The 24625-nt window shown below is 36.5% G+C and overlaps 1 protein-coding gene across 1 annotated transcript in view; it reads left to right on the top strand.

Annotated features, from left to right (window-relative positions):
- The window catches only part of DMD (dystrophin), a 2372918-nt gene that overhangs the window by 1767937 nt on the left and 580356 nt on the right, over window positions 1-24625 (top strand). Inside the window, exon 53 of the mRNA XM_004386236.2 lies at window positions 9988-10199. Coding sequence (XP_004386293.1) covers window positions 9988-10199 — 212 coding nt within the window. The remainder of the gene's footprint in view (window positions 1-9987; window positions 10200-24625) is intronic.

The following is a 24625-nucleotide window of genomic DNA, read 5'->3' as shown; positions in this document are numbered from 1 at the left end:
CTAGTTTGGATCACTGTCTAGCATGTATTTCTAAATGTTCTTTATCACATGTTTCAAAGGCCTGATATAATTTTTTATTGAAGTACAATATACATATAGAAAAGGGTACATATTACAAATGTCTGACTTGGTGAATTTTCACAGAATGAGTACGCCCATGTAAACAGCACTCAGATCGAGAAACAGAACATTACCAGAACTTCAGAAGTCCCTTTCATGTCCCTTACAGTCACAACCCGTCCCACAAGGGTACCCACTATCCTAAATTCTAATTTCATCCATTACTTTTGCCTGTTTTTTTTGTACTTTAGATGTTGCTGTTAGTTGCCATCGAGTTGATTCCTACTCGTGGAGAAATGGAATCAAATAGTATAAACTGGTTTGTGACTGGCTTCTTTCTCTCAACATCACGCTTGTGAGATACATCCATAGTGTTGCATGTAGTGGTAGAGTTTTCATTCTCATTGCTGGCTGGTATTCTACTGTATGAATATACCACAATATATTTATCCATTTTACAGTAGGTGGGAATTTGAGTAGTTTCTAATTTGGGGCAATTGCGAATGAGGCTGCTATCAATATTCTAGTCCATGTCTTTTGGTGAACCTAAGTATGCATTTCTGTTAGATATATACTTGGGAGTGGGATTACCGATCAAATATTTTAAATATACTTGATGAGCTTATTGTCTAGAGAAATCTTATGGTGAATCCTTTTGTAAAGTAAATAATCTCTCCATAATTTCTACTCTGCACAGTGGATTCTCACATATGGTCGGTTATTTCACAAGGGGCCATACGTCTGCTGACGGTCTTTCTAGTATTCATCTAATTGTACTAATGTTAATAACATTACAATATTTTTATTGTTCTTATCCTCTGGAGCCTGGTATATTTCAAAATTTTCAAATGCCCATTAAAAATCTCCTTATCCAATATGTACAAGGATTTTTCGACATTATGCAGCCTAAAATTTGATTACAAGACAGACTGAAGCAAAAAGACATGCCAACAGATTCTCTCTGACCTACCATTTATTTTAAAAATGTTGGAGAAAGAGGGATCATTGATTTGTCTTGACACACACACCTTTTAATTTATGGGTTTTATATCAGATGACTATATTCTACTAGTAAATATGATGTCAAAAGTATGGTTGATGCAACTGCATGAAATCGGAAGCAAAGGAAGCCCAGAGAATATTGTTTGCCTGGAATAGAGATCATGAGCAGGACGGTAAGAGGAAAGTAAAGAGGGAAATGTAAAAGAAGTGAGTGTTCAAATTGTGTGAAATTGAAATGCAATAGGGAGACAATGATTGCTTTACAAGTGGAAAGACTCAAGATTCTGGGCAAGAGTTAACTTTGGAAGTGGATTTTTACATCATTATGAAAAGGAATAGTGGATAATTGAAATAATCTACATGTGCAATTCATTTCAAAGACAGTTATTGAAAGTATATCAAGTATCAAGCACTGGGCTGTGCACTAAGGATTTTTTTTTTTAAATGAACAAAATGCTATCTTAGACTAGGTTCCCACAGAAGCAGACCTTGAAGTACAATGTGAGTGGAGTGATTTATTTAGGTGATTCCAGGAAGTATCAGGAGGGAAGTGGGAAAGTGAGATATGGAAAACAAAGAAACCAATAATTGATCCAATTATCGAGAAGGTTATTGCTGTGGGTAACTGGAGTTCAATCCTGATGGGAGAACTCTGCAAGACAGTGAAAAACATGCTTCATAGTTGTCACCCATGAGAGGTAAGGGCAAGGAGTCAGGGGTATTTATCCTCCAACTCTCACCCACCATTGGCTGAGTACTGCTCCCGGGGGCATTAACTCCCCAGCACTTCTGGCTTGTACACAGACCAGGCTAAGAGAAAGCCCTCAGGCCATAAGTGCTTGCAGTAGACCCGCTGACATATACTGGAGTAATGAATGCCAAGAAAATACAGGTGGGGCACCACCAGCATCTGCTGCAGAGTCTATCCTTGATCTTGCAGTGTCTGCTATAAATTATAGTAGTACATAGTACAAGTATTAAAAAAAATTATCAAAGTGCTATGGGAGTCCGCAGGAGGGAGCAAATGACTGCACATAAAAGAGCAGAGGAAGTCTTTATATGTGATGATAACATATGAGAGGGAGGTTAGTTATTAAAGATCTACTAAAAGGGGAAAAAGAATAGGATATATTTTAAACCGTGGCTTTAACCAGGCAAAACCAAAACCAAACTTGTTGCTGTGGAGTCGATTCTGACTCATAGCGACCACACGTGTTACAGAGTAGAACTGCTCCATCGGGTTTTTTTGGCTGTAATCTTTATGGAAGCAGATCACCAGGACTTTCTTCTGTGGTGCCACTGGGTGGGTTTGAACCACCAACCTTTAGGTTATTAGTCAAATGCAAACAAAAAATACTAGAGTTGTTTTCTTGCTCTCAGGGCCTTACTTGGAACATAAGTCCATCCCTAAATCAACCACAGAGGCCAGGAGAATGTATTAAAACCATCAGGCCCCACCCATAGAGCTGAGGGCGGAGGCATCTATCACATGGAAGCCACATGAATGTGAAAGGAAAGGAGGAATGTAGGAGAAGGTAGCAATTAATGAATGTTCACTATACCCACCTTCTCAGGGACTTTCTCCATCTGACATCACCTTCTCTCTTTTGACTCCTCAGTACCTATATTCATACTCAAGTTTTTCCCATTTTGAAAAAAAACTTCCTCTGACTTCATGTCTCCTTTAGCTACATTCTTATAAAGAGCTATGGATGAGTAGGCTATAGCTTGCTGTCACTATTTCTTCATAGTCATTCATTTGTCAGTCCCCTACAATAAAATTCTCACCACTCCACTAAAATAATTTTCTATATGGACTTCAGGGAATTCCATGTGGCCAAAGAGAATGGACACGTTGACATGGGCTTTGGGGAGTCTGACTCTTTGGTCCAAGTCTTGGCTCTACTACTCACTGTCTGTATGACCTTATGCCAGTTCTTTAATATAAGTCTCGATTTCCTCATCTGTAAAATGAGAGTAACAACAATAATAACAACAAAGGCAAGGATACCTACCTCATAGGATTATTGTGATGATTAAATGAGTTAATATAGGTAAAGAACTTAAAACGGTACTCTGAACAGAGTAGATATTCAAACAAATGTTCATTACCATGATTTGTATTATCTCTTGGGACATCTATGGCATTTAAAAGTGTTAACCACTCCTGTTTTTTTAAAATTGTTCTTGTTTCTATGAAAGTACTCTTTCCTGATATTCATCCTCCATCTCTAAACAAACAAACAAACAAACAAAAAAAAAACCAAACAAAAAAAACCCATTGCCATCAAGTTGACTCCAACTGATGGTGACCCCTGTGTTACAGAGTAGAACTGCGCCATAGGGTTTTCTTGGCAGTAATCTTAACGGAAGCAGACCAGCAGACCTTCTTAGACACTACTGCTGGGTGGATTTGTACCACCAACTTTTAGGTTAGTAGTCGAGCACAAACTGCGCCACCTCAGGAGCCATACCTCTCTAGCTATTCGTTAATCTTTTTTACTCAGCTTTCTTTATTTGGTCTTTATATGTTGTATTTTCCAGGGCTCTATCCTTACCCTCTGCTCTGCTCAATTTATATATGCCAATCCAATGAGAATGTGTTCACATTAATGGCTTTAGTATCTACTTTTCTGTGGTAATTTACAATCCTGGATATTTCCCTCTCTCTCTCTCTCTCTGTCTTTCTCAAAACTCTTAGCTTTGCTCCAGACCCTTCAGTCCAACTGTCTAAAATGATAGTCTTATGTGAATGATCCTCAAAACATCTTACTGAATGGGTCCATGATGAACTCATTATCTTTTCCCTAGAACTACTCATCCTGTATTCTCTGGGAAAAGAATGAATAACACCATCTAACAGGCAACCAAACCAGAAGCCAGAGAATCTGTCTTAGACTCCTTTGTTTCCCCAGTTCTTAGCAAAATGCCTGGTATCTGGTAGATGCTAAATGAAAGGAGACTGGCTGGCTAGATGGATGGATGGATAGGTGGGGGTGCTGGTGCATGGAGAGGTAGATGGATTATTGAGTGACACTCTAGACTGCAAATTTATTTAGTCAAGTATTGTCTGATAATAGTACACAGTTGAAGGTCAAGAATGAAAAGGCACACCCTCAGTGGGATGCGTAACCTAATTGACCATTTTGTCATGCTACATTACACACCTATGACGCCTTTTGGCTGAAAATCTTCCATCGTTGTGATTCAACAAGCATTCAAATGGTATGTTTGTCTGAAATAATGGTCTGGGCTATAAAAGATCCCTCTTTTTTCCCAATTAAGAAACTTCTAACCACATAATGGGAAGACCTACTTTCTTCTTCTCAACATGAAGTGATGACTTTTTTAAAATATAGAGTCTATCCTAATGAAATGAACAATAGAATGTACAAAACATGCACTGGCAAGAGTGCAAGCAGTTTACCATGTGTATGTCAAAAACACTAGGCATTCTAGAAATTCTGCTAGCATACTAAAATGTTACTGATTAAGGCTAATTAAGGTGAAGGCAAATGGGAATCAGGCTATTTTCAGAGAAACTCAATTTATTATTATCAAGTGCATATAGTATATAATAATAGGCTAAGAAAGGAGGTACCAAGTATGCACACTAAAGGCACCTCCTATGATGAGTTGAAAAAATGGTTTGTAATTTGACTATCCACTACTCATCTGTCAGTTTGTCATACTGTGGTGGCTTGCGTGTTGCTCTGATGCTGGAAGCTGTGTAACCAGTATTTCGAATACCAGCAGGGTCAACCATGGTGGACAGATTTCAGCAGAGCTCCCACACTAAGACAGACTAGGAAGAAGGACCTAGCAATTTCCTTCTAAAAAAAAAGTTGCCCAGAGACAACCTTATGAATAGCAGTGGAACATGGTCTGATTGTAGTGCCAGAAGATGAGCCCCTCAGGTTGGAGGGCACTCAAAATACAACTGGAGAAGAGCTGCCTCCTCAAAGTAGAGTCGACCTTAGTGATGTGGATGGAGTAAAGCCACTGAGACCTTCATTTACTGATGTGGCATGACTCAAAATAAGAAGAAAGAGCCGCAGATATCCGTTAAAAATCAGAACATGGAATGTACGAAGTATGAATCTAGGAAAACTGAAAGTCGTCAAAAATGAAATCAAACACATAAAGATTGATATTCTAGGCATTAGTGAGCTGAAATGGACTGGTATTGGCCATTTTGAATCAGACAATCATATGGTCTACTATGCCAGGAATGACAACTTGGAGAGGAATGTTATTGTGTTCATTGTCAAAAAGAACATTTCAAGATCTATCCTGAAGTACAATACTGTCAGTGGTAGGATAATATGCATATGCCTACAAGGAAGACCAGTTAGTACAACTATTATTCAAATTTACACACCAACCACTAAGGCCAAAGATGAAGAAATTGAAGATTTTTACCAACTTCTGTGGTCTGAAATGGATCAAACATGCAATCAAGATGCATTGATAACTACTGGTGATTGGAATGTGAAAGTTGGAAACAAAGAAGAAGGACCGTCAGTTGGAAAATATGGCCTTGGTGATAGAAACGATGTGGGAGATTGCATGATAGAATTTTGCAAGACCAGCAACTTCATTGTAAATACCTTTTTTCTACAACATAAACGGACCTCGCCAGATGGAATACAAAGGAATCAAATTAACTGCATCTGTGGAAAGAAAGGATAGAGAGGCTCAATATCATCAGTCAGAACAAGGCCAGGGGCTGCCTGTGGAACAGACCATCAATCACTCGTATGCAAGTTCAAGTTGAAGCTAAAGAAAATTAAAACAAGTCCATGAGAGGCAAAATACGACCTTGCGTATATCCCACCGAATTTAGAGACCATCTCAAGAAAAGATTTGACACACAGAAAACTAATAACCTAAAACCAGATGAGTTGTGGGATGACATCAAGGATATCATACATGAAGAAAGCAAAATGTCATGAAAAAGACAGGAAAGAAAGAAAAGACCACAATGGATGTCAGAAACAACTCTGAAACTTACTCTTAAACATAAAGTAGCTAAAGCAAATGGAAGAAATGATGAAGTATAAGAGCTGAACAGAAAATTTCAAAGAGTGGCTCGAGAAGACAAAGTAAAGTATTATGATGACATGTGCAAAGACCTGGAGTTAGAAAACCACAAGGGAAGAACACGCTCGACATTTCTCAACTTGAAAGAACTGTAGAAAATATCAAGCTTCCAGTTGCAATATTGAACGATTCTATGGGCAAAATATTGAACAATGCAGGAAACATCAAAAGAAGATGGAAGGAAAACACAGAGTCACTATACCAAAAAGAATTGGTGGATGTTCATCCACTTCAGGAGATAGCATATAATGAAGAACTGATGGTATTGAAGGAAGAAGTGCAAGCTGCAACGAAGGCATGGGTTAAAAAAAAAAATGGCTCCAGGAATCGATGGAATACCAACTGAGACGTTTCAACAAATGGATACAATGCTGGAGGCGCTCACTCCTGTATGCCAAAAAATTTGGAAGATAGCTACCTGGCCAACCGACAGGAAGAGATCCGTATTTGTATCCATTCCAAAGTAAGGTGAGCTAATAGCATGCGGAAATTATCGAACAATATCATTAATATCACTTGCAAGTAAAATTTTGCTGAAGATAGTTCAAAAGTGGTTGCAGCAGTACATTGACAAGGAAGTTGCCAGAAAATTCAAGCCAGATTCTGCAGAGGATGTGGAATGAGGGATATCATTGCTGATGTCAGATGGATCTTGGCTGAAAGCAGAAAATACCAGAAAGATGTTTACCTGTATTTTATTGACTATGCAAAGTCATTCAACTGTGTGGATCATAATAAATTTCGAATAACATTGTCAAGAATGAGAATTCCAGAACACTTAATTGTGCTCACTTGGAACCTGTACATAGACCAAGAGGCAGTTATTTTAACAGAACAAGGTGATACTGCATGATTTAAAATCAGGAAAGGTGTGTGTAACAGTTGGATCCTTTTACCATATGTATTCCATTTGTATGCTGAGCAAACAATCCGAGAACCTGGACCATATGAAGAAGAATGTGGCATCAGGATTGGAGGAAGACTCATTAATAACCTACGATATGCAGATGACACAGCCTTGCTTGCTGAAAGCAAAGAGGACTTGAAGCACTTACTGATGAAGATCATAGACTACAGCCTTCAGTATGGATTACATCTCAATGTAAAGAAAACAAAAATCTTCACAACTGGACCAATAAGCAACATCATGATAAACAGAGAAAATATTGAAGTTGTCAAGGATTTCATTTTACTTGGATCCACAATCAATGCCCATAGAAGCAGCAGTCAAGAAATCAAGTGACGTATTGCAATGGACAAATCTGCTGCAAAAGGCTTCTTCAAAGTGTTAAAAAGCAAAGATGTCACTTTGAGGACTAAGGTGTGCCTGACCCAAGCCATGGTATTTTTAGTCACCTTATATGCATGCAAAAGCTGGATAATGAATAAGGAAGACTAAAAAAGAATAGACACCTTTTAAATATGGTGTTGGCAAAGAATATTGAATATACCATGGACTGCCAGAAGAACGAACAAATCTGTTTTGGAAGAAGCATAGCCAGAATGCTCCTTAAAAGCGAGGATGGCGAGACTTCATCTCACATATTTTGGACATGTTATCAAGAGAGGCCAGTCCCTGGAGAAGGACATCATACTTGGTAAAGTCAGCAAAAAGAGTAATACCCTTGATGAGATGGTATGACACAGTGGCTGCAATAATGGGCTCAAACATAGCAACCATTGTGAGGATGGCGCAGGACCGGGCAGTGTTTCATTCTGTTGTACACAGGGTCGCTATGAGTTGGAACTGACTAAAGGGCATCTAACAACAACAACATAATAATAAGTGCCACTTGGTTTTACATACTCTGGGGACTGAATTCTTGACTTGTCACAGTCACTAGTCTTATAGGGTCTATATAGCCCCTATGCTTATTTATAAAATATTTTAAGTACTCATATAACTCATAACTTCTCATAACTATGGAGGCAACAACGGGGTTAATTAAGAAGGACTAACCCTGCACCATGAAATAAGAAGCACAGTCTAAAGTACTGTGCTGTATGCATTTTGTTTCTCCCTCCATAGCCAATCTTTATCCTTCTCTATTCTGCTCTCTGCTCTGGGAGGCTGACCTATACCGTCACTGGGCTCCCATGCCCTCTGGCTTCCAGTTGGTTTTGCCACTGGGGAGCCCTAGTAGGCTATTGAAAAGGAGGAGAGTGAGTTAAGGATATTTATTCTCCTAGTTCCCTCCCTGTAATGTTGCCTTGGGCTGGCTATGTACCTTGACAAAAGGTTACTACTTTTCTCCCAGTGGTTTCTCATCATGAGCCTCTGCTTCCATCCACTTCTCTCTCCCCTCATCCCTTAGGCCTAGATGTAGTAATAGCTCCACTGCTACAAGGCCCAGGTCCTTGCATCCTCTTTAGTGGTTTTCCTACACTCTGTTTGTGTTATAATTTGTTCCTTTGTAAATAAACCTCTCAGATAAACCAGGCCAGATACAGAGGAACATGTTTGTCAAGTTCAGATATTCCAGAAGACAGTGGGGAGGCAAGGGTTTTAAATGAGTGAGTGGGGTGATAAGATTTATATTATTACTCTGTCTACAGTAGAGAAGTTACATTGGAAAACAGAGACTTGAAGTAAGGGGACTGTATAGAGGCTATTACAGAAGTGTAGGCCAAAAATGATAGAGCTTTGCTGTGGCAATGAGGAAAGAGGGGATAAGTTGTTTATGAGAGAACTCAGTAACTGAGTACGTATGGTGTCGGATGAGCGTTAGGGAAAAATACAGAATGTCTGTCAGGTTTCTCGCTTAAGGGATGAAGTAGATGGTGATTTTATTACTTGTTTCCTCTGACATTATTTTTCTTTCACAAAAGCAGCTTAAAGAAGTTGTTCAGAAAAAAGAACGTGGTCTTGTTTATTTTCTATATTCTAAAATAAATCATTCCGGGCAGAATCTATAAGACAACCATATTAGACTCACAATGATACCAAAAATAGCCTCAATATTAGCCAGTCTTACTCACAGAATGTACCTGGCATAGATTCTAATATACTGTTACAAGATGCTTCCAGTATACCTATCTGCTCTTGGATTCCCCTAGAAGACCCTGGGAAAAAGATTTTGAGCGCAAGTAGTTTATTTGGCAGGTGAAGGAAACATCAGCGGGGGACTGGGGAAGTGAGACAGGGAAGGCAAGGCAGCCAGTAAAGGATTTTTATCAAGCAAGCTACCACTGTGGGCCACTGGAGCTTTATTCCACTGAGGAAAATTTGGGAACCCTTGTAAACTCTGAGCTAATAATGCCTTGGAGTTATCTTCTCTAGGTTCAGTGGAGCTGGAGTATTCATACCCCGATTCCCATCAGTCATTGGTTACAGGCTGCTCCTGGTGGCAAAGGGGTGGCCATCAATTCCCTGGGTCTTCTAGACTGTCACTTAGATGGTAAACAGAAGCTGGTGGCAATAGAGAGTCCTCAGACAATGAAATATGAATGCTGACAGTTGGAAGTTAGACACCGTTAGATGCTGAAGTGGTAAGAGCAAGGGGATATGGGCATTCTGCTATGATACCTTTCTAAAAGATGGTTCATTTTTGTCTCTAGTGATTAATAATAGGCAAAGACACATTTTTAGATATAATACTGATGGTCTAGGTCACCTTCAGGAAGATAATTTAACAGAAACACATGTTGGCTATCTGAAAAAAGTAAGGCTTCCTATTGTTATAGTCCTAGGTATAACACAAGGAACAATGTTTTTTAATGAGAAATATAAGATATAAGATAATGTATGGATTTTAAATTTCAAATGACTTCTCCACACTTAGCATTTACTACTATATATTCATTACTCTTTTTATTTTCCAGTTGAAAGAATTCAGAGTCAGTGGGATGAAGTACAGGAACACCTTCAGAGCCGGAGGCAACAGTTGAATGAAATGTTAAAGGATTCAACACAGTGGCTGGAAGCAAAGGAAGAAGCTGAGCAGGTCTTGGGGCAGGCCAGAGCCAAGTTTGATTCATGGAAGGAGGGTCCCTACACAATGGATGCAATCCAAAAGAAAATCACAGAAACTAAGGTTAGTATCAAAGATACGTTCTTAAAATTAAAAAAAAAATGTTTACAATCAATGAAATTATACTGTGGGTTGAATTTCAATGATTTATAATGTAAATGTATTAAAGGGAAATTATATTTAAGCTGGAATGAACAGTAGACTTTCAGTAAGAGTAAAGTAGAGATTAGAGGAAAACTGATGGCTGAAATCAATCTTAACATTACTTGTGTCTAACAATCTAGATTTAGTGGACTGGTTTTCACATTGCACCATCTTTTTTAAATCACTTCAAAGTTAATGTCCATACTTATGAAGTAGCATGTAGTCAACATGTCGGGTTTAATTCCTTCCTATAAAAATTAGCAGGTCTACTGCTTCTTACCTTATTTGAAGTTCCTGAATGGAAATGGGAGGAGGTGATTGTAAGAATAAGGCAGGGGATAAGGTGTAATCTCACTTTCTGCTCCCATTCTCTAGCCTCACCATCCCAACTCTTTCTCCTGTTCTTTATCTTCCTTCTCTTTCTTCTCCGCTTTCCCCCACAACTGCATTAAATACCTGTCAATTTAGTAGTCTAGAACTCTTCAAAATAAAAGGAAAAAGGAAAGGAAATAAAATTGGTTGAGTGACTATGTTTTATCAAGTGCCATATATGATGCCTTACATGCATGTAATCCTTTTAAGCTTGGCATTTTGGGGTCATTTTTGAAAGACCCTAAATGCTAGATGATGTGGACCCTTTAAGGGATTTTAAGTGGAGAGGAACATGGTGGGAATTTGATCAGACAGAGTACTTGAGCAGAGGCCTGTATAGATTTCTTTTTTTCTGGTAGAGAAAGCCTTTAGCTAAACAAGTATCATAATCTCAAGTTGGTTATGCCATCTAAAGAGAAACTTACATAGTTTTCTTGGGCAAAGTGGCTTCCATTTCTAAATTATCATGTTAGACTATGCTAAAAAACAGTAACAAAGAAACCCTGGAATCTCAATAGATTAACACAATAAAGGTTAATTTCTTAGTTATGCCACAGTTCAGTGTGGATTGAAAAGCCCTTCTTAGGAGTTCTCTACCAAATGGTGACTTGGGAATGAAGGTTTTTGTAATTTTGTAAAACTATCATTTTAAGTATATGGATGCCTAAGGTGACTGCAGAAGGGGAAGAGAGAATGTGGTCAGTCAACCTATGAAGTTTTATGGCCAGGCCTGGAAATTATGTATGTGTACCACTTCCACCCACATCCCATTGGTCAGAACTTGTTCCCAACTTAATTTCTGGAAGAGTAAATAGGATTAGTGAACATTTAGACAGTCTCTGTCACAGCTACTTTTTCAAAGGACCTGAGCCACCTATCATCATCATCATCAGAAGTAATGACAGAACCGTAAAATTCTGTGTGGCTTTCGAACATTCTTCCCATACAAATTAAAATCTTGTCCTCACAGTGGTGGCATAGTGGTTAAGAGCTTGGCTGCTAACCAGAAGGTTGGCAGTTTGAATCCACCAGCCACTGCTTGGAAACCCTATGGGGCAGTCCACTCTGTCCTATAAGGTCTCTGTGAGTTGGAAGCGGCTTGACAGCAATGGTTTTTTTTTTTTTTTTTTTTTGGTTTGTCCTTACTTCTATTGGAGGCACCATCTAGATGTATAAAAATACTTTCTTTCACAAATTACTTGTTACCACTAAGAATTTCAGCAATGGATGAACATAGATGAATTAGGACTTTCTAATGATCGTTTTTCTAATTCCTGGTCTGACTATCTGAATATACAATCCATATGGTTATTCTCAAGACTCTGGTCTTGTCCATAATGTACTCTGTAGGTTCTACTACCTCTTTCCCTCTCAATAAATTTAGGATATTATGAATCAGCAGATAAGGGAGGTCAGGAACCAAAGTGGTTAACTGGTGAGGAGGAATTCACAGGGAAAAGGAATTTGAACTGAATCCTTGAGTTAATGAGGGGAAGGAGAGATGAGATGCACATAATGTTAGATTTGATTAGTGCAAGAGGACTCTGCAAATTGGCAGAAGAGAAATAGTCTTAAAATCTAAGAGAATCCTCAAGTGATAGCAAGAATGGTTAGAGTTTAATACCTCTTAAAAAATCAAAGGGCTTTAAATAAGAAACAAAAAGAATCGCAAAAGGAAATGTGTAAAGGAGAAAACAAATAATTGAGTTTTTCAAAATATTTAGATACTTTAAACACCAAAAGCAAGCAAAAAAGAAAAGATTGCATTATAGGTGCTATCTTTATCAAACTTTTGAAATGATAATTTTTCTTTTGAATGGTCAGTCTAAAATTACATTATGGCTCTGTCATTATCTAACTGAACTGATATTTTTGTTTGTGTTATGTGTCTTTAGGAATTTAATTATATTTATTGATGCAATTTCAGTGTAAGTTCATAAAACAGATCAAGATTGCCAAAGCTGTAATTTCCCTGTCCATTTCCTGAATGGCATATGCTAAAACCAAAAGTAACCTTAATGTTAATACTAATATTTATTAAGTGCTTCCTGTGTGTCAAATCTCCCACATGTCTGTCTGTTGTACTGTGGGGGCTTGCATGTTGCTGTGATGCTGGAAGCTATGCCACCAGTATTCAAATACCAGCAGGGTTACCCACAGTGGACAGGTTTCAGCTGTGTCAAAAACTGTGCTAATCACTTTACATACATTGGCTTATTTCATTCTCCCAACAACCCTCTATGAAATTCCCAGTTTACAGTTAAGAAAACTGAAGCCTAAAGAAGTTCAATAACCCATCTTATACGTAACAGAATTGGTATATGAATGCATAGTGATTGCTATTGGAGATGATTTCACAGATTTCTTCTTCAACCTGTTGTCTCTGTGGCTAAAATGAATCAAGAAAATGTGATGAAGATCAAAAAGAATGACAATTATAATTGTTTATTGATAAATAAAATTACATTACTTATAAGCCAACAGGTAGAAAATAAAAGCAATGAAATAATATGCTGGGGGGAAGTTTTCATATTCTGTTATGCGGTGAAAAAACTAAAAAGATACTTGCAAATTTTATTCCATTTTTAATGAGACTTTTTTTTTAAAGTTAGGGAGCATATAAAGCAGGGATCTCATCTTACGGCTAATGTCTTATTACTACTGAATGACATTAGGTGGCTTAGTACTTACAAATTTCTTTTAGGAAGAAAGTATAAAAATTAGGAGACCATAGATAATTTGACCAGAATCTTCTTGCTCCATATGTTCTTTCTGAGTCTATGTGGCTAAGATTTTCAAGAGAGCTGGCAAGCCTCGTAAGGCAATCATCAGTCCGAGCCTCATAAGGCAATCATCAGGCTGTGCCTACAGGGTCAGAGAACTATGATTACAACATTCAGCCTCCCTTGCAGCAACATCACTGACAACTGTACCCTCACTGTCACTAATGAGTGACAATGAAATGGTTTCAAAGACAACCACCAGTATTGTTATACTCTTTGAAAATTTAAACCTGTGGCCATAACAGAACTACAGAAAAAAATCACCAACAATCGTGATATTTTAATAAGTCATAATTGCTTTTCATTGTTCATAATCTCTTCTAGCTCTAGTCTACGTATTTTTTAATTGTCCTCATAATGTAGCTAAAATTTTGAATTTGGATTTTTAAACTGAGTGTTGTTGCATAAATATTTATCTATGTTGATACATAGCATTTAATAACAATCTGTCTTAATTCTTAGCAATATTTCATTAAGTTTCCATCTTCTATTGAACCATCTCTTACTGGTTGGACATTTAGAAAATGTCGTCTTCTTCTAGTGGAGAAAAAAATAACAGCCTTTCACAAAATAGAAATCAAACCTGAGATAGCATCTGGAAAAAGCCCATCCTGAAAACATGATGAGGGTGGAAAGAGGCAATAACAAGAGAGTCTTGATTTGGCGAAAGAACAGACTGCAGACGTCCTGGGATGTCAATAATTCATGTGCAGGTCATTGAGAGATATCTATAATATATTTATAGTTTCTTTCTTTGCTGAGTAACCCTTAATTTTTAGGAAACAAAACATGAAGTGAGTAAGTTGTTGACTTTTTTAACCACGTGACTTCTTTTTATCGTCTTCATGGCCCAGGTGTGATAATGTTCTTTTGAGATGGAAAGACAGATGTCAGGGAAAATCTTACAAGATTTCCATCCTAATCAAAACCCCTGCCAGTAGGCTATGACAGAGTCATATGAGAGATAGTGCCATTTAAAAGTTTCATAACAGGCAAGATGGTATGCCAGTGGCACCAAAAACTGCCAGCAATGATCATCATGGGATTTATTTCATTTGGCAGAATCTTGGTTGAGTTCACAACCTGTCCCCCAGGCTATTAAGACTGGCCCATACATGGCCATGGATGCTTTGGGGAAATTATTTCTTGATCATCTTAAATTTTCTTTTCCAGTGTCAAGAGAGATTTACCCAGACTTAGAGTTTTCATTTATTTTTCTTTTCCTTTCAGCTTTTGAAAGAGAAACTCCTTTTTTGTCTGCTTTGTGATTGCTTTTGTGTCAAATTCAGCATAAAAGCTTTTCAAATGTGACGGCATTAGCTGTTTTGTGCTTGGCTGAGCTAAGAGAACATGAATTCCATAGAGAAGTGAAATCTTGTTTGAGCCTCGCTGATTTGGCTATATAATAGTTAAAACTATCTCAGGCGAGAAATCCAACAATTTATCAAATTATTAAATAAACATTTCCAAGGCTGCAAAAACCCTGTGTTTTGAAGACATTCTTTAGGGAACTTGGAATATAGATACACTGTAATCAATTAATTGCAAAGGTTTAGCCTTGTTGTGTGTAGTAAATACAGTCACTCTTTGACGATCTCGAATTATTTTACTAGGAAATAAATTAATCAAGGAGAACTTTTTTCAAATATGGAAGTAGAGCCTTACTCTTAATTATTTGGGGAATGAGCAGCATCAGAATATATCCTTATCTTCCATAACGATATGGACAATAATGGAGACTGAATTTTTCTTTTATGCATTTTGTTTATTTTTTAGACTTGCGCAAAATTAAATCAGCAAAGTAGCCCACACTGGTAGCTTGAGGTTTGGATTTTTGATGCAATAATGGAAAAGATTATCAGAAATCTTGCTAGAACAATCAACCTGCCATTTCTTCATGCATTTTCTTTATTCCCTTTTGTTCCCCCCTAAAGCTTCCACATGATTAAGGAGAAAGAATCAATAACCTAATAGTACTTTTCCTCATAAAGTATATATGAAGCTATTAAACTTCTCAAAGCATACAAACAGGAATGCTTTCTGCATCACTGATCCAGCACGGGTAGTAATGGGTTAGTAATACTATATAAATATTTAATGCAGAGTCACCACGTCTTGAATAGGATTATGCTCTTATTGCACCATCTCTAGCCTAGTTTTCTTTTCACAGTTTAGTTTATTCCATGCTTGAATAAAAATTGCACTTCTTTACACATTTTTAAATTACTGGTCCTCACCCCTTAAAACTGGGTGCTAATATCCCAGCAACTGAATACCTTTACATCAGACATTATATTAAATATATACCAGTGGCAAGACTTCTGTAATGGCATAGTAAGGACTTCTAAAAATCCACTCCTACATAAAAGCAATGAAAATATTGGCAAAAACTGTCAAAACCACTTTTCTCAAACTCTGGACATTAACCAAAGCCTGCAACAATCTGGAAACTGCTGAACCTCAGTAAGAACATCAGGGTTTGTAACTTTTTAACTTGGCCTATTCCCATCTCCTCCTTTTGGATCCTTAGTAGCCTTGAAAACAGCAGTCTTGCAGCTACCATAGAGGGAACATCAGGACTGGAGTTCTTCAAAAGGTCCCTTCCATTCCCAGAGCACTGTCACTATTTTATATTTCTTGCAGTTCCCTGGAAATACTTTAGTCACAGGGCCTTGTCATTATTTGACCTGATATGGAGCTAGCTCTTCAAGAAAAACCCTATACCCTAGATGTTTGTCCAAAACAATTACCAGCAGTTGTTTAACATTGCAGCTGCCTGAGACTGTGATGCTAGTTGAGACAAACAAGGGATTAGCCAAAAACTTAAAACTAAAATGTGGGGAATGAGATGTCTATAGGGGACCTTGACAAGGTCTGACATACTCCTGGGGCTCTAGAAGCTCATGAACATTTGCAGGGCTGTCTCATACCCAGGAAAGGCAGGAGAGGCTCAGTCTCTCACTTCTGGCTGACCCTGAGGCTCTATGCAAGCAGTAAGTGAAGGCTAAGTCAGAGTAGTAGATTTCCTGAGGATTGAAGGTACGTTCCAACACATTATCAGAACCTCTTGGAAGAGAGTGGGAAACAGTTTGGTGGTTCCTCCAAAAGTTAATCATATGACCCAGCAATTCCACTGTTAGGTATATACCCAAAATACTTGAAAGCAGGAGCACAAACAGATACTTGTACACTAATGTTCATTGATGCATTATTCACAATATCCAACTGTGAAAACAACCTAAGTGTCCATCAACAGATAAATGGATAAACAAAATGTGGTATATCCATGTAATGGCACACTATTCAGCCATAAGGAGGAACGAAGTTCTGCTACATGCAATGACATGGATGAACCTGGAAAACATTATACCCAGTGAAATAAGTCAGACTCAAAAGGACATATATTGCATGATCCCTCTTACATGCAATATCTATAATACACAAGTGCATAGATACAAAAGTTTATTAGTGATTATCAGGGGCTAGGGGAAAGAGGAAATTGGAGTTATTGCTTAAGGAATAATGAGTTTTTGTTTGGGGTGATTAAAAAGTTTTGGAAATACATAGTGGTGACAGTTGTAAAACATGGAGAATATAATTAATGTCACTAAATTTACACTTAAAAATAGAGTGACATTTTTTGTTACATACATTTTACCACAATTATTTAAAAAAAAAAAAAAGCTGAGAAAATGTGTTACTCGCATACCTGCTCTAAAAGAAGTACTAAAAGGAGTCCTTCAAACTAAAATGAAAGAATACTTAGTGGTAATTTGAATCTACATGTAGAAATAAAGAGCACTGGTAATGATAATTACATGGGTAAATTAAAAAAAACTGTAAACATTTTGTAACTTTTCTAACTGATTTAAAAGACAACTACATAAAGCATTAATTATAAAGATGTGTCAATGGGCTGATAATTCATAAAGACGTACTTCGTATGACAATAATAGTGCAAAGCTAAGAGAGGGAATGAAGGTAAAATGGAACAAAGTTTCTGTATACTATTAAAATTTTGCTACTATTAATGTGAATTGGATCATTTTAAGTTAAGATATTAATTATAATTCCCAGAGTGACCACTAAAAAGTAACTCAAAAATTATGCTAAAAGAAAAAAAACAAGAAGATTAAAATGGTACACTAGATGATATCTATTTAACAAAAAAGAAAGCAACGATAAAAGAATAAAGAAACAAAAAAGATAAGGCATAAAAAGAAATAAAATAGCAAAATGCTGACATAAATTCTACTTTATCAGTAATTACATCAAATGTAAATGGATTAAACACTCCCACCAAAAGACAGAAAGTTGCCAAATGGATTTAACAAACAAACAAACAAAAAAGTAAAAAGAAAATGATCCAACTATGTGCTGCCTACAAGAGAAACACTTTGGATTCAAAGACACAAATAGGTTGAAGTTAAAGGATGAAAAAAGATATACTGTACAAAGAGTAACCAAAAGAGAAATGGAGTGGTTATACTAATATTACACAAAATAAACATTAAGACAAAAATTTTTACTAGAGACAAAGAAGGATATTTTATAATGACAAAAGGGTCAATCTGCCGTGAAGATATAACAATGATAAACATACGTGCCTCTAAAAACAGAGTCCAAAATACTTGAAGCAAAAACTAACAAAATTAAAGGGAAAATAGACAATTTTACCAAAATAGTTGAGGGCTTATATACTCCACTTTTAGTAATGGATAAAATAACTATGCAGAAAATCAGCTAGGAAATAGAAGACTTGAAAACCACTATAAACTAATTAGACCTAACAGACATCTGGAGAACATTTCACCCAATGACAGTAGAATACACATTCTTCTGAAGAGAACATGGAATATTCTCCAAGACAGACCATACACTAGGTTGTAAAACAAAACTCAATAAGTTTGAAAGGATTGAAATGATACAATGCAATGAAATTAGAGATCAATAACAGAACTAAATTAGAGAAATTCAAATATATGTGGACATTATACAAGACAATTTTAAGTAACTAATAGTCAAAGAATAAATCACAAAGGAATTTAAAAAAAAAAAACTACACACTTTGAAATGAATGGAGAAAAAAGCACAACATACCAAAACTTATAGTATGCTACTAAAACAGTGCTTAAAGGGAAATTTATAGCTGAAAATACCTATATTTAAAAAGTAAAAATATCTCAAATCAATAATCTAACTTTTTACCTTAAGAAACTAGAAAAGCAAACTAAATCTAAAGAAAGCAAAAAGAAGAAACTAATAGATTAGAGTGAAAATAAATGAAATAGAGAATAGAAAAACAATAGAGAAAATCAACAAAACCAAAAGTTGGTTATTTGAAAAAATCATCAAAATTGACAAACCTTTAACCAGACAGACTAAGAGAAAAGGAAAGAAAAAGAAAGAAGATGAAAATTATTAATCTCAGGAATGAAAGAGGGGACATCTCTACCAACAATACAGATTAAAAAAGGGATTATAAGAGGATAATATGAACAAGTGAAGAAATAGAAAATCTGAATGCATGTATAACAAGTAAAGAAAGTGAATCAGTAATGTAAAAACTTCCCACAATGAAAGGCTCAGGGTCAGATGGCTTCACTGGTGAATTCTACCAAACAATTAAAGAAGGCTGGATACCAATCCTTCCTCAACCTGATAAAACTCTCCCAAAAATCAGAAGAGGAGGGAACGCTTTCCAACTCATTGTAAGAGGCCAGTATTACTCTGATACCAAAACCAGACAAAGACATTACAAGAAAACTATACACCAATATGCTTTATGAATAAGGACTCAAAAGGATTCAACAAAATACAAGAAACCAAATCCAGCAAAACATAAAAAGTATTATACACCCTGACCAAGGGAGATGTATCCCAGGTATGCAAGGTTGGTTTAATTTCCAAAAATTAATCAAGGTAATGTACCACATTAATGGAGTGAAGAGGAAAAAATGTACATAATCATCTCAATTGATACAGAAAAGGCATTTGACAAAATCCAACACCCCTTTATGATAAAAACACTCTGAAAACTAATAATAGAGAGGAACTTACTCAACATGATAAAGGGCATTTATGAAAAACCCACAGCTAACATACTCAAATGGTGAAACATTGAAAGCTTTCCACCTAAGGTCAGTTACAAGACAAGGATGCTCGCTTTCACCACTGCTTTTAACCATTGTCCTGAAAAGTCTAGCCAGAGTAATTAGGCAAGAAATGTAAACGAAAAATATCTAAATTGGAAAGGAAGAAGTAAAACTATCTCTGTCCACAGATGACATGATCCTATATAGATAGAAAACCATGAACAATCCACAAGAAAGCTACTAGAGCTAATAAACGAATTCAGCAAAGTCACAGGGTACAAGATCAACACATAAATCATTAATTAGTGTTTCTATACACTGACAGTGAACAATCGTGTTACAATATCATCTAAAAGAATAAAATACCCTGGAATAAATTTAACCAAGAAGGTGAAAGACTTTTACACCTATGAACTGCTTGTTATACAGTATCTTGGATCTAATCTTAAACCTATCACCCTCATGAATAGCATTGACTCTGTCTAAACCCTCATTTTCATCTTTTGTCATACCCATTTTAGGTCAAGTATAATATTTCCTTAAAATCTTCTTGTGTTACATAAAAGCACTGGGACCTATTCTAAAAAAATGTATGATCCAGCAGCATTATAGGATTAAAGGATTATATAGAATGACTAAGAGGGATTTATCCCAGGAATGCAAAGGTGGTTCAACATAAGAAAATCAACCAATGTAAAGCACATGTAATTAGAATAAAAGATAAAAACACATGGTCATCTCAGTAGATGGAGAAAAAGCATTTGACAAAATCCAAAACCATTTCATGATAAAACAGTCAATGAGCTAGGAATAATGGGCATCTTTGAAAAATCCACAGCTAAGATCATGAGGAAGACTGAATGTTGTCTCCCTAAGATCAGAAACAAGACAAAGATGTCTGATCTTGCCACTTTTATTCAACATTGTACTGGAAGCTGTAGGCAGAAAAATTAGGTACACAAAGGAAATAGAAGGCATCCAGAATGTAAAGAAAGAAATAAAACTATCTCTATTTGCATATGACATGATCTTGTATATAGAAAATCCTAAAGAGTCTGCAAAATTTTTTTTAACTATACAAGTATAAGGCACTTGTATTCAGAATATATATATAAGTGTTACAACTCAACAACAAGAAAAAGACCAAAAAAAAAAAAAAAACAAAGCAATAGGCAAAGGATTTGAATAGACATTTCTCCAAAGAAGATATACAAATGGCCAACAAGCACATGACAATATAGTCAACATTATTAGTCATGAGGGAAATACAAATGAAACCCACAATGAGCTACCACTTCCCACACACTAGGATGGCTAAAATAAATAAATAATACAGACAGTAACAAGTGTTGGCAAGTTTGATGAATAATTGGAATCCTCGTTCATTCTTTTTGGGAATGTAAAATGGTGCAACCACTTTGGAAAACAGTTTCACAGTTCCTAAAAATATTAAACATGGATTTACTATATGACACAGCAATTCCACTCCTATGTATACACCCAAGAGAATTGAAAGCTTATGCCCACACAAAAACTTTACATGGATGTTTGCAGCAGCATTATTCATAATTAATAGCCAAAAAGTGGAAACAACTCAAATGTCCATCAATGGATGAATGGATAAACAAGACATAGTATAACCAGCAATGAAATATTATTTGGAAATAAAAATGAATGAGTACTGACATATGTTGCAATATAGATGAACCTCAAAAACATTATGCTAAGTGAAAGAAGCCAGTCACAAAAGACCATATGTTGTATGAATACATTTACATGAAATGTTCAGAGTAGGCAAATCTATAGAAAGTAGTGATTTCCTGGACTGGGTGCGTGGGAGGGGACAGAAGAACAGATAGCGTATAGTGACTGTTAATGGGTATGAGGTTTCTTTTTGGAGTGAAGAAAATATTCTAAAATTAGATTGCAGTGACGATTGTACAACTCTGTGAATATACCACTAAAATATACACTTTAAATGGGTGAATTTTATGGTACATGAATTATATCTCAATAAAGCTGTTTTAAAAAGTGTATCTGCATGACGTTAAGAAAGCAGATCTTTTCTTTTTTTCTTCACATTTATAAACACAGCTTTAGAAACATTCTGTTTTTCTTTGCCTTTTCTGTGAAACTCCTTGTCAGCCATAGACATGAGAGATAGCCATAACCATGGACCTTAACAGCTTCCTAGTCATGGGCCTCCATCACAGAATGACTAGAGAGTTCCGTTCTTTTTTGGTCAAGATAGATAGATCCTGTCAGACAGAATGTATTCAGAGATGCTACCTGTAGCTCAGAAAGACAGAGATACTGTTGCTTTGAACAGTTCCTACATGTTTGTATAGCTTTCTGTTTATTAGCAAAAGAACTTGTTCCTTTTTCTTCTTTTTTTGTAATTTGTTTTATTTTTTGGTGCTATTAAGAACAACACAACAGAACATATACCAATTCAACAATTTATTCATGTACAGTTCAGTGACGTTGATTACATTCTTCAAGTTGTCCAACCATTCTCACCTTCCGTTTCTGAATTGTTCCTTCCCTATTAATATAAACTCACTGCCCCCTAGTTTTCCTATCTAATCTTTCGCGTTTCTGTTGTCAATATGATCCCATATAGGTAGTTCTTAAAAGAGCACAATGCTCAAGGCAGACATTCTTTGCCAGTTAAGCTAAACTATTGTTTGGTTTTAAGAAGACTTCAGGGACTATTTTGGTTTAAGTTTTAAAGATTATCTCAGGACAATAATTTCAGGGGTTTGTCCAGCCTCCATGGCTCCAGAAAGTCTGGGTTCCATGGGAATTTGAATTCTATTCTGCATTTTATCCCTTTTGATCAGGATTCCTCTATTGAATCTTTGATCAAAACATTCAGAAAAGGTGGTCAGATACCTTCCAGTTCCTCTGGTCTCATGGCAAAGAGAACCTGTTCTTTACGTGTCATTATACTAGTTTATTCTGCTTCTGGCCCTGGCCCCAGACTATCTAAAGAGGTTAGAATTGTCCTAATCTATCTGAGACAGGGTGGTAATTGAGTAGGTATGTAAGTCAGTATGGGCTAAATTATGCTACAGTAACAAGCAACCCCAAAAATCTCAGAGGCTTACAACAAAGTTTATATTTCACGCACGTTACATGTTCGTCACAGGTTGGCAATGGGGTTGTACTTAGCTTAGTCAGGCAGGGACTGTGGTTAATGGCAGCTCTGTCTTGATACATGCTTCCATGATCACAGAGATAGGGAGCATGGTGAGCAATGCCACTGGTTCTTAAACCTTCTGCCTCTTAAAGGTTCTGCCTGGAAGTGACAAGTAGCCAACACCAGTCACATGGTCATCCCTTAGTTCAATGGGGTGGAGATGTATAATCCTCCAGCATGAAAGGCACTGATTATTTGTGGACAGTAACGCAGTCTACCACTCATGGATTTGAAAAATAGCCAAGAAAATGCTACTTTCTGGGGATCTGACCCCTAGTATTCTCTCTGGAGTCATTTCCACCCAACCATTTCCATAGCCTCTCAACCAGGCTTCTCTTAGTTGCCTGGGGTAGCTGGGTGATTTGTTAATTACAACACTGCTTAAACATTTTAATAAAGTCAGCAAATTAAAGAGAGAGCCCAGATAAAGAGAATGCTTTCCAAAATGTCATAATGAAATTAAGGTAATGAAGCACTTGGAGGGCTTTCCTCCCTTCTTTTTGTGTAAAACTTATTCCAAAGAAGCTGGAAGAGAAATGGGGCCTGAAAGTAAAGAGGGGGAGAAATAAATTGTATGCCATTAGTTTAATTATAAAAATTCATTACATGAAGCCATGTAAGACAGAAAATAATGGAACTCTAATGGGTTGGCCAATAACACATTTACTAGGCTGCTCTCTGCTTGTAGTCATTGTTGAAAGGACAAAAAAATAACAACTATGGTATGTAGTCCTCGAAGCTGTTGAAAAGATTAATCATTTCCAGTAAGCTGGAAAATGAGGACCATTTTCTTAAATAGTATCCCCTGTATAGATCTGAAACAGAGTTGTTTGGTAATGTCAGGGGTTTAATAGATGAGTCTTGAAGTTAATGGTGAGAGGCTTTACTTTTGAAATAGCTTCCTTACACATATTTTAACATTTCTATTATAAATCCACAAAGAGGTTTTATAGGTCGTTTTAATTCACACAAGGAAGAAAGAAATTATGTTTCTTTTTCCCAATAAAGATTCATAGAACATTAATTCATACTTAGGGCTAAATTGTTTAGTGATTTTTTTTTTAATATACCAACTATGTGTTTTTTCAGCTGTCTTTGTTTGGAACTTCTTACTCTATCATACACAGTAATTTTCCAATCATGCTATAATCATCAAGGGGATTATTTTTTATTCTTTCAAGTTCAATTATAATAAACACAATCATTTTCCTTGAACTCCTTTATAAGAGTCGTATTTTATTTAACTGTGTTTGAACCCTTAACTGGGAGTCAAGAAACCTGCATTTTTGTGATGCCTCTTTCACTGACTAGCTGAGTCACCTTCAACAAATCACTTAACCTTTCTGAGCTTTAACCTTTTGAGTTTTTGTATTCTCAGGTGTACAGTTATGGGATTGGGCATTAGGAAAGGAGATAACAAAAGATGAAGGATATGTAGGCAGAGGTCATATATTTGAGGACCTCAAAATCCAAGGAAAGAGTTTGGGGATTTGTCCTGTAGTTAATAGGGAGCCTTTGAAAGATTTTACCTAGAGAAGCAATGTGATTCTATTTACGTTTCAAAAAGATCACTTGAGCAATTGTATGTGAATGGATGGGAAGGGTTTGAGAGGTGAAGAGAGGGAACTAATAAAAAGGTCTTTGCAAGAGATGATGAGGGCCTAAATTCAGGTAATGGCAATGGAGATAGAAGATTGGATATAAGGGAAAATTATGATATATCTGTTGTCTGGGTATTCTTTCTGTCTCTTCCTCCAGTTGCAGATCAACTTCTACTACAAAGGGAGAAGATTGTGCTAAGGACAAAACACCAACATTTAAGGGACAGGCAGAAAAAGAAAACTTCAACCGTAAGAGAGAACAGAGGAGACCTAAAGAGAGGGAACCAAGGGA

Source organism: Trichechus manatus, unplaced genomic scaffold (genome assembly GCF_000243295.1).
Source record: "Trichechus manatus latirostris isolate Lorelei unplaced genomic scaffold, TriManLat1.0 scaffold00159, whole genome shotgun sequence".
Lineage (NCBI taxonomy): Eukaryota > Metazoa > Chordata > Mammalia > Sirenia > Trichechidae > Trichechus > Trichechus manatus.
Note: the sequence above shows the minus strand (reverse complement) of the source record. Positions and strands in the feature narration are given on the sequence as shown.